Source organism: Lepus europaeus, chromosome 17, assembly GCF_033115175.1.
Source record: "Lepus europaeus isolate LE1 chromosome 17, mLepTim1.pri, whole genome shotgun sequence".
Taxonomy (NCBI): domain Eukaryota; kingdom Metazoa; phylum Chordata; class Mammalia; order Lagomorpha; family Leporidae; genus Lepus; species Lepus europaeus.
Window position 1 is genome coordinate 14765221 of NC_084843.1, and position 17498 is coordinate 14782718.

General features: G+C 37.6%; 1 protein-coding gene across 3 annotated transcripts in view; it reads right to left on the minus strand.

The window, feature by feature from the left end:
- Positions 1-17498, minus strand: part of ATRNL1 (attractin like 1) — a 792651-nt gene that overhangs the window by 583905 nt on the left and 191248 nt on the right. For all 3 annotated transcript variants that reach the window (XM_062214395.1, XM_062214397.1, XM_062214398.1), the window contains exon 14: positions 10749-10881. In XM_062214395.1, coding sequence (XP_062070379.1) covers positions 10749-10881 — 133 coding nt within the window. The remainder of the gene's footprint in view (positions 1-10748; positions 10882-17498) is intronic.

Consider the following 17498-nt stretch of genomic DNA (forward strand, 5'->3'; position numbering starts at 1 on the left):
GAACAATTTTCTAAAGAGAGGCTGATAAATGCATTTTAAAGCTATGCTGTAGTGTGCACTAATTAACAATGCAGTGTTTTACTAACATGCTGATGCATAAAGTAAACTGCATCTTAGTTTCTCCATCACATTAAATATATAGTGCTACCTCCTGACCTATATTGAAAGCCTTATCTTTTAGATCATTTGTGATATTGTTCTAAAGCAGCAGTTCTCAAAACCTTTGGTCTTTAATTCTTTTTTTTAACTTTTATTTAGTAAATATAAATTTCCAAAGTACACTTTATGGATTACAATGGCTTTCCGCTCCCCCATAATTTCCCTCCCACTTACACCCCTCCCATCTGCTGCTCCCTCTCCCATTCCATTCACATCAAGATTCATTTTCAATTATCTTTATATACAGAAGATCGATTTAGTATATATTAAGTAAAGATTTCATCAGTTTGCACCCACACAGAAACACAGAGTGTAAAATACTGTTTCAGTACTAGTTATAGCATTACTTCACACTGGACAACACATTAAGGACATATCTCACATGAGGAGTAAGTACACAGCGACTCCTGTTGTTGACTTAACAATTTGACACCCTTGTTTATGGCGTCAGTAATCTCCCTAGGCTCTAGTCATGAATTGCCAACGCTATGGAAGCCTTTTGAGTTCACCAACTTCGATCTTATTCAGACAGGGTCATAGTCAAAGTGGAAGTTTTCTCCTCCCTTCAGAGAAAGGTACCTCCTTCTTTGATCGACCCGTTCTTTCCACTGGGATCTCACTCAGAGAGATCTTTCATTTAGGTCTTCTATTTTTTTTTTCTTTTGGCAGAATGTCATGGCTTTCCATGCCTACAATACTCTCATGGGCTCTTCAGCCAGATCCGAATGCCTTAAGGGCTGATTCTGAGGCCAGAGTGCTGTCTAGGGCATCGCATTCTATGAGTCTGCTGGGTATCCCACTTCCCATGTTGGGTCATTCTCTCCCTTTTTTATTCTATCAGTTAGTATTAGCAGACACTTGAATTGTTTGTGTGATCCCTTTACTTGACTTGTTTGTGTGATCCCTTTGACTCTAGACCTATCAGAGTCATCAATTGTGAACTAAAATGGATCACTTGGACTAGTGACATGGAATTGGTACATGCAACCTTGATGGGATTGTATTGGAATCCTCTGGCACATTTCTAACTCCACCATTTGGGGCAAGACTGATTGTGCATGTCCCAAATTGTACATCTCCTCCCTCTCTTTTTCCACTCTGAAATTTAACAGGGATCACTTTTCAGTTAAAATTTAAAAACCTAAGAATAATTCTGTGTTAATTACAGAGCTCAATCAATAGTACTAGAACAAAAAAAAAAATACTAAAAGGGATAAAGTATTACATTGTACATCAACAGGACAAGAGCTGATCAGGTCATTGTTTCTTATAGTGTCCATTTCACTTCAACAGGTTTCCCCTTTGGTGCTCAGTTGTCGCCGATCAGGGAGAACATATGATATTTGTCCCTTTGGGACTCGCTTAATTCACTCAGCATGACGTTTTCCAGATTCCTCCATCTTGTTGCAAACGACCGGGTTTCATTGTTTCTTACTGCTGTATAGTATTCTATGGAGTACATGTCCCATAATTTCTTTATCCAGTCTACTGTTGATGGGCATTTGGGTTGGATCCAGGTCTTAGCTATTGTGAATTGAGCTGCAATAAACATTAAGGTGCAGACGGCTTTTTTGTTTGCCAAATTAATTTCCTTTGAGTAAATTCCAAGGAGTGGGATGGCTGGGTTGTATGGGAGGGTTATATTCAGGTTTCTGAGGAATCTCCAAACTGACTTCCATCGTGGCTTAACCAGTTTGCATTCCCACCAACAGTGGGTTAGTGTCCCTTTTCCCCCACATCCTCACCAGCATCTATTGTTGGTAGATTTCTGAATGTGAGCCATTCTCACCGGGGTGAGGTGAAACCTCATTGTGGTTTTGATTTGCATTTCCCTGATTGCTAGTGATCTTGAACATTTTTTCATGTGTCTGTTGGCCATTTGGATTTCCTCTTTCGAAAAATGTCTATTGAGGTCCTTGGCCCATCTCTTAAGTGGGTTGTTTGTTTTGATGTTGCGGAGTTTCTTGATTTCGTTGTAGATTCTGGTTATCAACCCTTTATCTGTTGCACAGTTTGAAAATATTTTTTCCCATTCTGTCGGTTGCCTCTTCACTTTCCTGACTGTTTCTTTAGAAGTACAGAAAGTTCTCAATTTGATGCAATCCCAAATGTTAATTTTGGCTTTGACTGCCTGTGCTTCCAGAGTCTTTCCCAAGAAGTCTTTGCCAATACCTATATCTTGCAAGGTTTCTCCAATGTTCTCTAATAATTTGATGGTGTCGGGTTGTAGATTTAATCTTTCATCCATGTTGAGTGGATTTTTGTGTAAGGTGAAAGGTAAGGGTCTTGCTTCATGATTCTGCATGTGGAAATCCAATTTTCTCAGCACCATTTATTGAAAAGACTGTCCTTACTCCAGGGATCGGTTTTGGATCTTTGATCAAACATAAGTTGGCTGTAGATGTTTGGATTGATTTCTGGTGTTTCTATTCTGTTCCATTGGTCTATCCATCTGTTTCTGTACCAGTACCATGCTGTTTTGATAACAACTGCCCTGTAGTATGTCCTGAAATCTGGTATCGTGATGCCTCCGGCTTTGTTTTTGTTGTACAAGGTTGCTTTAGCTACTCGAGGTCTCCTGCATCTCCACATGAATTTCAGCATCATTTTTTCCAGATCTGAGAAGAATGTCTTTGGTATTTTGATTGGTATTGCATTGAATCTATAAATTGCTTTTGGGAGAATGGACATTTTCATGATATTGATTCTTTCAATCCATGAGCATGGAAGATTTCTCCATTTTTTGGTATCCACTTCTATTTCTTTAAGGTTTTGCAATTTTCATCGTAGAGATCTTTAACGTCCTTGGTTAAGTTTATTCCAAGGTATTTGATTGTTTTTGTAGCTATTGTGAATGGGATTGATCTTAGAAGTTCTTCCTCAGCCGTGGCATTGCCTGTGTATACAAAGGCTGTTGATTTTTGTGCATTGATTTTATATCCTCCGATAGTCTCTTCATAGATACTATCCTCCAATAGTCTTTGTAGCGACTATTCTTTGGGTCCCCTAAATACAGAATCATATCATCTGCAAAGAGGGATAGTTTGAGTTCTTCCTTCCCAATTTGTATCCCTTTAATTTCTTTTTCTTGCCTAATAGCTCTGGCTAAAACTTCCAGAACTATATTGAATAGCAGTGGTGAGAGTGGGCATCCCTGTCTGGTACCAGATCTCAGTGGAAATGCTTTCAACTTGTCCCCATTCAATAGGATACTGGCCGTGGGTTTCTCATAAATCGCTTTGACTGTATTGAGGAGTGTTCCTTCTATACCCAGTTTGCTTAGAGTTTTCATCATGAAAGGGTGTTGTATTTTATCAAATGCTTTCTCTGCGTCTATTGAGAGAATCATATGGTTTTTCTTCTGCAGTCTGTTAATGTGGTGTATCACGTTGACCTTTTTGGGAACGTTGAACCATCCCTGCATACCAGGGATAAATCCCACTTGGTCTGGGTGGATGATCTTTCTGATGTGTTGTTGCATTCTATTGGCCCGAATTTTATTGAGTATTTTTGCATCTATGTTCATCAGGGATATTGGTCTGTAATTCTCTTTCAATGCTGCATCTTTTTCCAGCTTGGGAATTAAGGTGATGCTGGCTTCATAGAAAGAATTTGGGAAGATTCCCTCTTTTTCGATTGTTCTGAATAGTTTGAGAAGAATTGGAGTTAGTTCTTCTTTAAATGTCTGGTAGAATTCAGCTGTGAATCCATCAGGTCCTGGGCTTTTCTTTGTTGGGAGGGCCTTTATTACTGTTTCAATTTCTGTGTCAGTTATGGGTCTCTTTAGGTTTTCTATGTCTTCCTGGCTCAATTTAGGTAGGTTGCATGTGTCCAGGAATCTATCTATTTCTGATAGATTTCCCTGTTTGCTGGCATACAAGTCCTTGTAGTAATCTCTGATGATTATTTTTATTTCTGTGGTTTCTGTTGTTACGTTTCCTTTTTCATCTCTGATTTTATGGATTTGGGTATTTTCTTTTTTTAGTTAGTTGAGCCAATGGTGTGTCAATTTTGTTTATTTTTTTCAAAAAACAAGCTCCTCGTTTGGCTGATTTTTTATAAGGCTTTTTTTTTTTATTCAATCCTGTTGATTTCTTCTCTAATTATTTCTCTTCTACTAGATTTGGGTTTGGTTTGCTGCAGATTTTCTAGATCCTTGAGATGACTTGAAAGCTCATCTATTTGGTGCCTTTCCAATTTCTTGATGTAGGCACCTATTGATATCAACTTTCCTCTTAACACTGCTTTTGCTGTATCCCATAAGTTTTGGTATGTTGTGTTGTTATCCTCGTTTACTTCCAGAAAGTCTTTCATTTCTTCTATGACCCATTGTTCATTCAGGAGCATGTTGTTCAATCTCCATGTGTTTGCATATGCTCTAGGGATTCCTGAGTTGCTAATTTCCAACTTCTTTCCTCTATGGTCTGAGAACCTGCATGGTATGATTCTAATTCTTTTGAATTTGCTGAGACTTGCTTTATGGCCTAGTATGTGCTCAATCCTAGAGAAGATTCCATGTACTGCTGAGAAGAATTTAAATTCTTTATGTGTAGGATGAAAAGATCTATAGATATCTGTTAGATCCATTTGGGCTATAGTGTCATTTAAATCTACTGTCTCCTTGTTGATCTTCTGTCTGGTTCATCTGTCTATTTCTGAGAGTGGAGTATTGAAGTCCCCCAGTAATACTGTATTGGAGTCTAAATCTCCCTTTAAGTCCCTTAACAGATCTTTTAAATAAACCGGTGCCCTGTAATTAGGTGCATATACATTGATAATCGTTATATCTTCCTGTTGAATGGATCCCTTAATCATTATATAGTGCCCCTCTTTGTCTCTCTTAACAGTTTTTGTGGTAAAGTTTATGTTGTCCGATATTAAGATGGCTACACCCGCTCTCTTTTCATTTCTGTTGGCATGGAATATCTTTTTCCAGCCTTTCACTTTCAGTCTGTATGCATCTTGGTTGGAAAGATGAGTTTCTTGTAAGCAGCAAATAGATGGGTGTGTTCCTTAACCCAATCAGCCAATCTGTGTCTTTTAACTGGACAGTTCAGGCCATTAACATTCAATGTGACTATTGACAAGTAGTAGCTTTGCCCTGCTATTTCCCAAAGATATTTTCGAATATTTGCTTTGAACTTCCTGTGATCTTTTGCTGTGAGATTTCCTTCCTTTACCTTCTTTCATATTGATGACCATGTTTCTGTGTTTCTGTGTGTAACACATCTTTAAGCATCTTTTGCAGGGCTGGACAAGTGGCGACAAATTCTTTCAATTTCTGTTTGCTGTGAAAGCTCTTTATTTCACAAATGAGAGCTTTGCAGGATATAATATTCTAGGCTGGCAGTTTTTCTCTCTTAGTACCTGGGCTATGTCTCGCCATTCTCTTCTAGCCTGTAGGGTTTCTGATGAGAAGTCTGCTGTGAGTCTAACTGGAGATCCTCTGAGAGTAATCTCACATTTCTCTCTTGTACATTTTAGAATCTTTTCTTTATGTTTCACTGTGGTGAGTTTGATTACAACGTGTCGTGGTGAGGATCTCTTTTGGTCATGTTTACTAGGGGTTCTATGAGCTTCCTGTACTAGGATGTCTCTGTCCTTCTCCAAACCCAGGAAGTTCTCTCAAGTATCTCACTAAAAAGGCCTTGTAATCTTTTCTCTCTCTCCATGCCTTCAGGAACTCCTAGAACCCGAATGTTGGGTTTTTTAATAGCATTCTGTAGACTCCCAACAATATTTTTTAGATTTCTAATTTCCTCTTCTTTTCTTTGGTTTGACTGTATACTTTCCTGTGCTCTGTCTTCTAAGTCTGATATTCTCTCTTCTGTTTCACTGACTCAGTTTTTAAGGCTTTCTAATGTGTTTGTCATTTGATCTATTGAGTTCTTCATTTCATTTTGATTTCTCTTCACTATCACACTTTCCTGTTCTACTAGTTTCTGCATTTCATTTTGATTCCTCCTTAAGATTTCATTTTCTTGAAGGAAATTTTCTATCCTGTCCAGTAAGGAATTCCGTAGCTCAAGCATTTGTATTTGAACACTTCTAATTGTTCTTATCATACATTTTTTGAAATCCGTATCTTGCATTTCTTCCATCTCATCATTTTCATAATCTTGGTTTGGGGTGTCTTGTTCATTTAAGGGTGTCATAATGTCTTCCTTGTTCTTGTTTCCTCGGTTTTTGCGTTTGTTGTTTGGCATTGTGGAGACATTCTTTGGTTTCCACTTCCCTCGCTGTGGTGTTTTTTTCTTGTTATACTATGACTGTATTAAGTGAACTGTCTGTTTTTGATGGAGCCTTAGAGGCTTGAGATGGGTGTGGCCTGAGAGCTCTGGTTCTTCAGAGCTTTCTTTTCTTTTCTTTTCTTTTCTTTTTTTTTTTTTTTTTTTTGATTCAAAAGGGACGTAATTCCGCACAGCTGGGCGGAATTGAAGGTAGTTAGCAGGCGAATGATATACCCACAGGAGCCAGAAATCAGAAGCTCTTTCCCAAGGACCACACAGGGTATCTGTGCTGCCCTCAGTGTGGGCTCAAGTTCTCCTGCAGTCTCCCACTGGGTTGCCAAGGTTACCGAATTGTAGTGTCTCTGGAGAGTACTCACGTGAATTCCGTGAGTTCTCTCCCCCAGTCTCTTTTTTCACAGTCTCAGTTCATTAGCACCACACATTCACTAGGTCCTTATCTCCTGTTATTTCACCCCACCCCCCCAGAGTCAAGTTTTTCTGCTTGGCTGAGAGCGGGTACAGCCCTGGGTACAGCCCTGAGGTCGCACCACTTATGACGTATGTCCAAAATGGCGCCTGCTCTTTGTCTTGCTCGCCTTTGAGAAGTGAGCAGGGAGAGAAACTCGTGTCTGTACCAGTCACTTTTTTTTTTTTCCTCTCTCTTCTAGTTAGCCTGGTGAACTCTTCCCCACGGGGTTTCAAGCCTCGTTCCCTCTAGTCTCCTCTTTCTGCTTTCCCACCGGTGTCTCGGGCTATTGAGGTTCGGCTCACCTCATGTTCCAGCACTAGTACGTTGATTCTGCCACTGGTGTCCTGAGCCATGGGCTCCCACGCCCTCCACGTAGGTCCACTGTGAGTCACTAGTTCCTGAAGAGTTTCCTCTGCTGTTTCTTCCCCTACTCTTCCTTGAACCTGCAGTATGTCCACTTTTATTAAACTGTCTCTTCCCGGACTATCAGTATGTTCCCTTCCTATTCCGCCATCTTGCCGCTCTCTGGTCTTTAATTCTTAAACATTATTGACAGCCTTATAAATCTTCACTGTATGCATGGTATATCTTACTGATTTTGGCCATATTAAAATTAAAACATTAAAATTAAAACATCAGTTTTTAATATATCTACTTATTCTTTAAAGTAACAATTTAAAATCCCATTACAAAAGCACTCTTCCAGCTGCTAGGATGTCTTGCACCTTTATGCTATATTAACAGGCCTAAGGGAGACATACTCTCACATTCCCTCCCCAAGAGAAGGCAGCTAACAGTTCCTATTAGGTGACTGCCATCAAAATATTAAGATGGATTAGTGAATGAACGGCAGATGAATGAATCTTTGGGGATAAAGCATATAGAGTGTATTATAATTATAGACTCTAGGCTGTGAATACTGGCTGTCCTCATTATAATGTTTTCCATTTTTCTGTATGTTTGAAATTGTTCATAATATAATATCAGGGGTAAATACTACAACTTAGCATAAATAGCATATTTTATTTTCAAAAACTTAGAGCCTCGGGGCCTGCGCTGTGGCATAGTGGGTAAAGCTGCCACCTGCAGCACCAGCATCCCATATGGGCACCAGTTCAAGTCCCAGCTGCTCCACTTCCAATCCAGCTCTCTGCTATGGCCTGGGAAAGCAGTAGAAGATGGCCCAAGTCCTTGGGCCCCTGCACCTGTGTGGGAGACCCGGAAGCTCCTGGCTTCGGATCAGCTCAGTTCTGGCCATTGCAGTCATCTGCAAACAATATCTTAGTATTATTAATTTTTACCTCATTGACACCCTGAAAGAGTCTTGTGATTCCTGTTCTTTGATAGCTATTCTTTTAATGATTAAATGGATACCATGAATAACATGCAGTGTTTTAATATAGTAATCTTTCAGTAAACCTTAATTATCATTTAATAAAACTAGGATACATTTTGAGGCCACATATGTAGCCATCTTCCTAGGTCCTCTGGAATCCAAGGCATCAAATCATTCTTCTTTATAGTATAAAAGTTTTTGCTAAACTATGAGGTTTTTTTTTTTCACCTTACTAGATCAAGGACTTAAATTATTTCTCCTTGTCTCATTTTTTTTCAATGAGATCCAAAACAACTGATTGATTGACAAATTACACAAATAAAAATAAATGCGTAGGCCTCTGAGTAGTAAATTAAATTTTACCACTAAACCAACTATTTTGATATTTTAGACTTTTGAGGTATTGAACATCAACTCAAGTTAAAAGGAAAGTAGTTAGCAGTTTTTAATGTATTTAATGAGATGAATTCAATTGTCAAGTTCATAAGAGATCAACATAGAAGGAAATTCATCAGCTTTCACAGAAAATCAAACTGCTCTATAGATCAGACCCACTTTTCAGAGCATTCACTTCCTTGAGACAAGCTGAATGAAAATCAAACTACAGGGGCCGGCGCCGTGGCTCACTTGGTCAATCCTCTACCTGCAGCACCAACATCCCATATGGGCACCGGGTTCTAGTCCTGGTTGCTCCTCTTCTAGTCCAGTTCTCTGCTGTGGCCCACGAGGGCAGTGGAGGATGGACCAAGTGCTTGGGCCCCTGCACCCGCATGGGAAACCAGGAAGAAGCACCTGGCTCCTGGCCATTTTGGGGAGTGAACCAATGGAAGGAAGACCTTTCTCTCTCTCTCTCTCTCTCTCTCTCTCTCTCTCTCTCTCAGTCTGTCTACAACTCTACCTGTCAAATAAATAAATTTTTAAAAAATTTTTAAAAAAGAAGAAAATCAAACTACATATACCACTTGTCTGCTTAGTAAATACGAATGCAGGAAAGTGAATCGGTGAATAATTTAATATTTTATAGTGTCTCCAGATAATAGCTTGGTCAAGTGGAGTCCTTAAGTCAAAACAAAGTTTCCTGGGGGATGAGTAGATAGATACTATAAAAGATAACTTCACTATCATTTACCCAAACTTCCACGGGCAACTGAATTCCTTTCTTATGAAGCATTCTTACTTTAAACATATACATTACCTCAGGCAAATTTTATTTTGGGTCAGGAAGTATTTTGCCTTTTTAAGTAGGCTCTTTTATTAATCATCACTTGATGATTTTGTAGTTTAACTCTTAGAGATGAGTTTTACTGTCTTGATGTCATCTCACTTCTCAACTCTGTATATTGAATTAATACTCTCTAATTTTCTCATGGTGAACACCCATACACATATCACTATTTATCAGTATATAAACAAAATTCAAAATTTGAATAAAAATTCCCAAACTTTCAAGGTATTTTTAAAGGCAGACTAATTTGTATTTTATTACATGAATTTGTAACAAAGATTCACTCTCACTTTTTTACTTTTTAATTTACATTTTTATCAATACAAAGAGAACAATGCAGTTCACTGATACAATTCTAAGATTATAATGATACTTCTCTTCCTCTCTTCCGCCAGCCCTCTCCCCTTCTTCCCTCCCTCCTTCCCATTCTCCTTCCTTCCTTCTTTTTATATTCCTTTGAAAGACTCACTTTTTATTAGATTATTTTTATTGACAACAATAATTGTACATATTTTGGGGTACAATGTAATATTTCGATACATGCATACATTTTAATGATCAAATTAGGATAATTAGTATCCATTACTTCATATATTAAAGATTTCCTTGTAGTGTGAACATTCAAAAGTGAAAGACTCACTTTTAAACTAAATTTTGTGATGGAGCTTTCTAATAATTTTTGGAATGATATAGGTTAAGAAATAATTTTTCTATGGAAAAAAAATAAAACCTATTTTGGATAAGGAGAGACCCAAAAAATAAAATAGTCAGTAACAAGTTACAACTCTGACATTTGGGAGCCATACAGTTTTGAGCAGTTTACTGAGAATTTTAAATATAAAAAACAAAATGAAATTATTTTTTAAATGAGCTTTACTGGAGTTATGCAACTTAAAGTCTTATAAAAGTAGGAAATATTTTTTATAAATATTACCATGTAGTTTCAAAAGCAGTCAGTAGAAAATATCCACTGAACTGTTAAAATAAGGGGCATTTAAAATACATCAAATATAACACAATGTTAATATTTTCTAAAACTGGATATTAAGAGTCATTATATTTTAAGATAAAACTTTCAATCAATGAACAGGTATTTGATCAAAGCAATAGTATAGAAAACACAAGAAATCATGAACATCTGAAAAGAATTATAAACAAATGCAACATAACTATTATGTATAAATAATGCTATGATTACTTCTAAATTGTGGTTTGATACTTGCTCTTGCTTTAATTTTAGAAAATTTAACATTCTTACTAAAGGTACTTTACTACAATGATATTCGTGTGTAAACTATAAAACTAATTGGCCAACTTTAAAATCATTACCTGGTAAAGCCTGGCATTCCTGTTGCCGTTGATCCCATTGGCAGTTTAAGTTTAGTGAGCAGCTTTTACAGCTGGTAAGTTTGTTACAAATCTGCTCATTTCTCACATGACATTTGGTGTAGTTTTTGACAGACTAGAAAATTGAAAGATAAACTTGTATTATTTTTCACCACTTTATAAGCAATAATTCAACTTCAGAATATTTTTAAAATCCTTAGTTTTAAAATAGATTCTAATTCCAAATACAATTCTACTGAATTGAAATATACGTTATTACATCAGTTTGATAAATTAAATTTGATCTAAAGCCTCTACACATAGTGAACTACAATAGACTTACAATGGAATCAAGTCACAACTGAAGTATTTGAAAGACAGCAGATTCTTAGCCAGTTACAGCAGCCAAACTGCCAGTTGATCACACCATGCATAAATAAGGCAAATCATAAACTGTAGCCAATCAAACTATTTGTCACTTATTTTTCCTCTCTATAAACAGAAAATATTTATAAAATTCTGTGCCTGACCACAAAATTTTGTTAACTCCTACTGGTGCAGGGTGCTGCCTGATTCATGAATCATTCTTTGTTCAAGTAAATGCTGCGAAACTTAATTTGTCTACAGTTCTTTTAACAAGCTTATTTTTCTCAGAATTAGAATGAGTGTTTACTGAAAAACATCTACAAATTACACAATCTGAAACAGAAATCACCAAGCAGAAACTTTTCTAGTGAATCTGAAAACAGTCTTGGGATTCAATAAAGTCAATATGCAAAGGCATTTCTCCTTAGTGACAAAATGAAAATATTCTAGTCACAGTGTCAATATATTGAAAATTTATGGGAATGAAGGAGAAATGAGTATCTAGTAAGAGCTAAAGAGATGCTTTATAAAAAATCTAGTACACTATTAAATGATAAATTACTGTCATGCAGTTCAAACTAACCTTACTTCCACAGACACTAAATAATTTTAGCTAATTCTCTTATATACTTTTGTCACATTTCCTTCACTAAGGCTACAAAGACCTTGCAAATGCTACATTTTTTCTATCTTACTACTTAATGTATAATCATATTGCAACTAATTCTGGCACTGACTGAAAGACTAAAGGTTAAAGGTCAAGAAAGAAAAAAAGCCCTGAAGGAATTTTGGTAGTAGTGGTAGTTCCTTACATATACCCAGGTTCACATCATGATATTATTAATATCTATGAAAAACTTTACCTCATGAAAATAAAATACTAAAGCTTTTGACCCAACTCTTCATGTGACTATTGATGGAAAAAAATTTTTTAAAAGTAATGCTGTACTCTGAGCCCCATTCCAATCTTTGTTATGCATATAAATTCTTCTCAGGTCTTCTCATGTAAAGGAGCTATTCCATTCTAAAAGCCTAAGTTACAATTAAGTTATAATTACCTCACATATAAAAAACTACTGAGGCAATTTTTATACTCTTACATACTTGAAATGTCACCCACCAAAACTATACTATCCTTCATGAAATACTTCAGCACTAATTTCTCTAAATCAAGTTACACTTACTAATAAGTAACAGGTATAAAGCACCAAGAAATGCTTACCATTATTCCTCAAAAGCGAAGAAAATATAGTTTTATATGCAATATACATTGTGACTATTATTCAACCACCACATATTCTTTGGAAATATATAAACTTCCTAATTGTTATTTTCTGTGATTTATAACTTTCTGTTTACATATGGAATATAAATCTTGGCATTATTCCATATGCCCACTAAAGTATAGTTCCAAATATCTGTCAGTTAACTGAAAAGGAATTTACTGGGGTTATTGGATAAATAAAGCAACATATAAAGCTGACAAGAGAATGGCTAAACATTGAAATATTAGAATAGTTTAATATCAGCCTTCAGGATAACAATTAGAGTAACAATTAGATAACATTAGAGTCCCATCCAAATAATTCTACTGCTTCTCATTCAGTACAATAGAGCCGTTTATTGGTATTGAGCAAGTCCAATAGATGAAATGACACTTCAGTCACACAAAGGGCCAAGTTAATCAATGATGGAAGACAGATGACTGATTCTGAAACATAGCTGGCATGTTGGGCTAATGCATCAGATGTATATTAGTAAACAGACTATCAAGAGTATCTATTAATCTATTCATTTTAATTCTAATATATTGAAATGTAAATTTTAAATAAAAATCTTTGAGAAGCAGGTTATTTGACCTATTAGAACATAAAATATGCAACTTAAAGTAAATATAGCTAAAAAATGAAATAAGATATCAATACACATAATTTAAACTAAAATCTCAAAGAACTTTCTACATTCATTAGCATTTGGTTTAGCTTAATCATCAGACATTCAGATAAACTGTTTAAAAGACACAGTACATCAAATTCTAAATTACAAGTGAGTACCATCTGCTCACTTATACTATTGTACTCAAAGCTTTCCTTGTTAACATATCATCAAAAATAAAACACAAAGCAAAAAGGATACTCTTTGTAATGAATACTTGATACAATTTACATAATGCAATTTCTAAGATTTGTATTTTCATCTATATACATGAATTTTCACATGTGTTAGTGTCTGCTATGGACAGAATGTGCCCACAACATTTCTATGTTGAAATCTAATCCCTAAAGACAATTCCTAAACACAACAAAAGCTAAAATAGAATCTCTTCCTAAATTTTAACTAAAATAACGTTCCCCATTTTTGTCCTGTATGGTTCATCTTATGTATTCAAATAACTAGGACACAAGGGTACCCAGCCATTTGGTAAAATAATATTTCTAAGTATGTCTGTGAGAATTTTCTATGTGAGATCAGCAAATAAACAGACAAAGTAGAATGCTCTGGCCAGTGTGGGTGACTATCATCCTATCCCTTGGGGGCCTAAATAAAACAAAAGGTCCAAAGAAGGAAAAAATGTTCTTTTTTCCCGACTGCTGAGCTGAGGGGCATTGGGTTTCTGCCCTCACCACCAGTGCTCCTGACTCTCAGGTGTCCAGACTCAGACTGGAATTTACTGGTTTTCCTGGGTCATCAATGTGCAGACATGGAACTTCGCAGTTCCATAACTGTGTAAGCCAATTCTTTTAATAAATCTCAGGATGGATAGATGGATACACAGACAATAGACAGATAGACCTATTGATTCTGTTTCTCTGGAGAACCCTGACTCATACAGATTTGGGGATCAGAAATGGTTCTAGAAAAACAGAATTTCTGGGGCTAACCTGATTAGATTCAATTATGTTAATGACTAGTAGAAAGAAAGCACTGACAGTCCACAATGAGAAGGAACTGCCTGTAAAAATCTTCTGCAAGGCATTCCAAGAGGAACACCTACTGAGACTTAGGTGAGAAGTAGAAGATGAGTAATCAATCTTATCTATCAAGTTAATTTGACTTGAGTGAATATGTACAAAGGTCCTATTTGTCTTAACCAACTACAACAATCCTGAATAATCCTTTGCTTTGTTTTTTGTTTTGAAAGGCATGTAGTGGGAGGACAGAGAGAGAGAATCTTCCGTCCACTCATTAACTCCTCAAATGCCTACAACAGTCAGGGCTGGGTGGGCCAGGCTGAAGCTAGTTAGCCAAGAGCTCCACCCAGATCCATCACATGTATAGTAGGGACCCAAGTACCGGAGCCACCATCTGCAGTCTCCCAGAAAGCACCTTAGAAGAAAGCTGGTTTGGAAACAGGGGCAAGACTGGAACCCAGGCATTGCAGCACAACACCTGTGCTCTCTGTTTTTTTGTTTTTTTGTTTTTTTTTTTCCTATACATTCCTCATCCTTTCCCAGAAAAGCCTTCCTTAAAATTAATCAGTTGTCACCTTTTCAGCAACTTCTTTTCAGACCCTTGCAGTCTCTAAAGCAATTTTTAGCCAATTATATTACCTAAAGTACACCTTTTTCAGCCAAGCCAATGTATGTTTACAGTGTAAGACATAAATTCTGACAATACTTTGATCACTTTGGAACACCTCTCACTATTCATTGAAATTCATTGGACTTGTGTCTCCCAGGGCTAGGTCACTCATATTCTACCCTAAATAAATCTTTTTTGCATTTCCTGTTTATTTCCATCAAGAACAGCATTAGCTATTTCTAAGCTGTTAACCTAGAAAACCTAAGGAATATGTGGGTAAATGGATAATAAGAATGTGGGATAATGGTGGAAATAACATAAAGTTGGGTAAAACCAAATTTATTTAAATTGTCTCACAAAGCAGAAATTCTGCCATTAGTGTTATAGTTTGGAGGGTTAAAAAGGACTCCAGGCCAGCGCCGCGGCTCACTTGGCTAATGATCCGCCTGCAGCGCTGGCACCCCGGGTTCTTGTCCCGGCTTGGGCGCCAGATTCTGTCGCGGTTGCTCCTCTTCCAGTCCAGCTTTCTGCTGTGGCCCGGGAAGGCAGTGGAGGATGGCCCAGGTGATTGGGCCCCTGCACCCATGTGGGAGACCAGGAGGAAGCACCTGGCTCCTGCTTTGGATTGGCGCAGTGCTGGCCATAGCGGCCATTTGGGGGCTAAACCAATGGAAAAAGGAAGACCTTTCTCCCTGTCTCTATCTCTCTCTCTAACTCTGCCTGTCCAAAGAAAGAAAGAAAGAAAGAAAGAACGGACTCCAAGAATTTGGCTGGCTGAAATGTAGATCAAAAGGTGGCCCACACTGAGTAAATGAAAATGCCAGACCCACACCAGTTGAATAAAAAAGTATGGATTCAAAGGTTAGTAACATTAGGGATATTGGACTATTAGAGTGGGTCTGTCATTTAACAACTCCTTATCCACAATGAGAGTGTCCAAAAGACATACTTTTTACTACTACTATGAGAAATAAATGGGGGGGGGGCAAAAAATCCTTGAAAAGTCCTGATTGCTCTCTGCAGGCCAAGACTTATGGTGGGAAATAGAGCCACTGAATTGGAAAACTTAAATGCAATGAGAATAACTGGAACCCAATGAGGCAAGGGCCAAGTGACAGCACGTAATGCCATAGGGAAGGTGGATGTGGTTGCAATGATGGACAGGAGAGGCAAAGCAGTATTCAGAATAGACTGACTTGCTTAGACCTATGACACTGGGTAGCACATCACAGTGTTGGTAAAAGTGAAACACAAAGAAGCCTACTAAATGCTTAATTGATCTGTATAAGGAGACAACGTCTAGATCAAGTGAAGAAAAGCCTGACTTGAATCATAAAAAGAGTCATAGCCTCTCAAGTAATTCCCAGAATTGAGCCATTTTTCAGACACAAAACTTCTTAAATGAAGGGGAGACTGGGTCTTCTTGAGGAAGGAGATCAGTATACTACAAAATAATTTACACTATTCTTCTTTCACAACCCATCCTCAAAGGAATCTATGGTCCTTTTCAGGTTGACTATACATGGGGAAAAATAAAACTTATCAATACTGAATACTGGCTCTGAAGTGACACTAATTCCAGGAGACTCAAAACTTCACTGTGGTCCACCGGTCAGGCTTATGGCAGTCAAGTATGGAGCTTTAGCTTTCACAATAGGCCATCTGGGCCCCAAACACATCCTGCGGTCAATTCCCCAGTTCAGAATGCATAGGCGGAACTCAAGTACTTATCAGCTGAAGAACACTCACACCAGTTCCTTAACCTGTAGAAAGAGGGCTATTGTGATGGGAAAAGCCAAGTGGAAGACACCAGAACTGCCTCTATCTAGGAGAACAGTAAACCAAAATCAATATCACATTCCAGGAGGGACTGCAAAGATCAATCTCAGATCAAAGACTTGAAGGATGCAAAAGTATTGATTTCCAATACATCCCCGTTCAACTCACCTGTTTGGCCTGTAGAGAAAACAGATGGGTCTTAGAGAATAATACTATATCATCACAAGCTTCACCAGGTGGTGATTCCAACTGGAGCTCCTCTACCAGACTGGTTTCATTGTTTGAAAAAAATAATATACCCCTGATAGCTGGTAAAGCAGCTATGATCTAGAAAATGCTTAAATCTTGACATCTGTCAGTAAAGACCACCAAAAGCAGTCTCCTTTCAGCTGGAAATGCAGCAATACATCTTCACTGTTCTACTTTAAGGGTTCATCAACTCTCCTGCCCTATGTCATACTTTAGTTCACAAGGATCTTGATTCCTTTCCCTTCTGGAAGACATCACAGTGTGCCATCACACTGATGATAATAATACACATTGCACCTAGTGGGCAAGAAGTAGTAACAACACTAGATTTAATGGCAAGACATTTGGGTGTCAATGGGTAAAAAACCAAATCTGAGTAATTCAAGGGCCCTAATTGTGGTGAAATTTCTAGAGATCTACTGATGAGGATACCAAAATGTCCTTTCTAAGATAAGATGTTGCCGCTGCTCCCTCCCACATAAACAAAAAAGAGGCACAACACTTATGTTCAATTGCCTTGTTACTTTTTTTTTACAAAGTAGTTTTCATTGCTACTTTGCCCATCTACTGAGTGACCCTGGAGCCCAGAATAAAAGAAGCCTCCATAAAAGGTCCAGAATGTTGTGTAATCTGCTCTTCCACTTGAGGCATGTGAACCAGCACATTCAGTGGTGCCTCCAATATTAGTGGCAGATAGGGATGAAGTCTGGAACCCTTTACAGGCCTGTACAGGGAAACTACAGTGCAGAATCTTGGGATTTTCTAGCAAAGCCCCATCATCCCCTGTAAATAGCTATTCTTTTTGAGAAACAGCATGTATCCTGCTAGTGGGCCTTA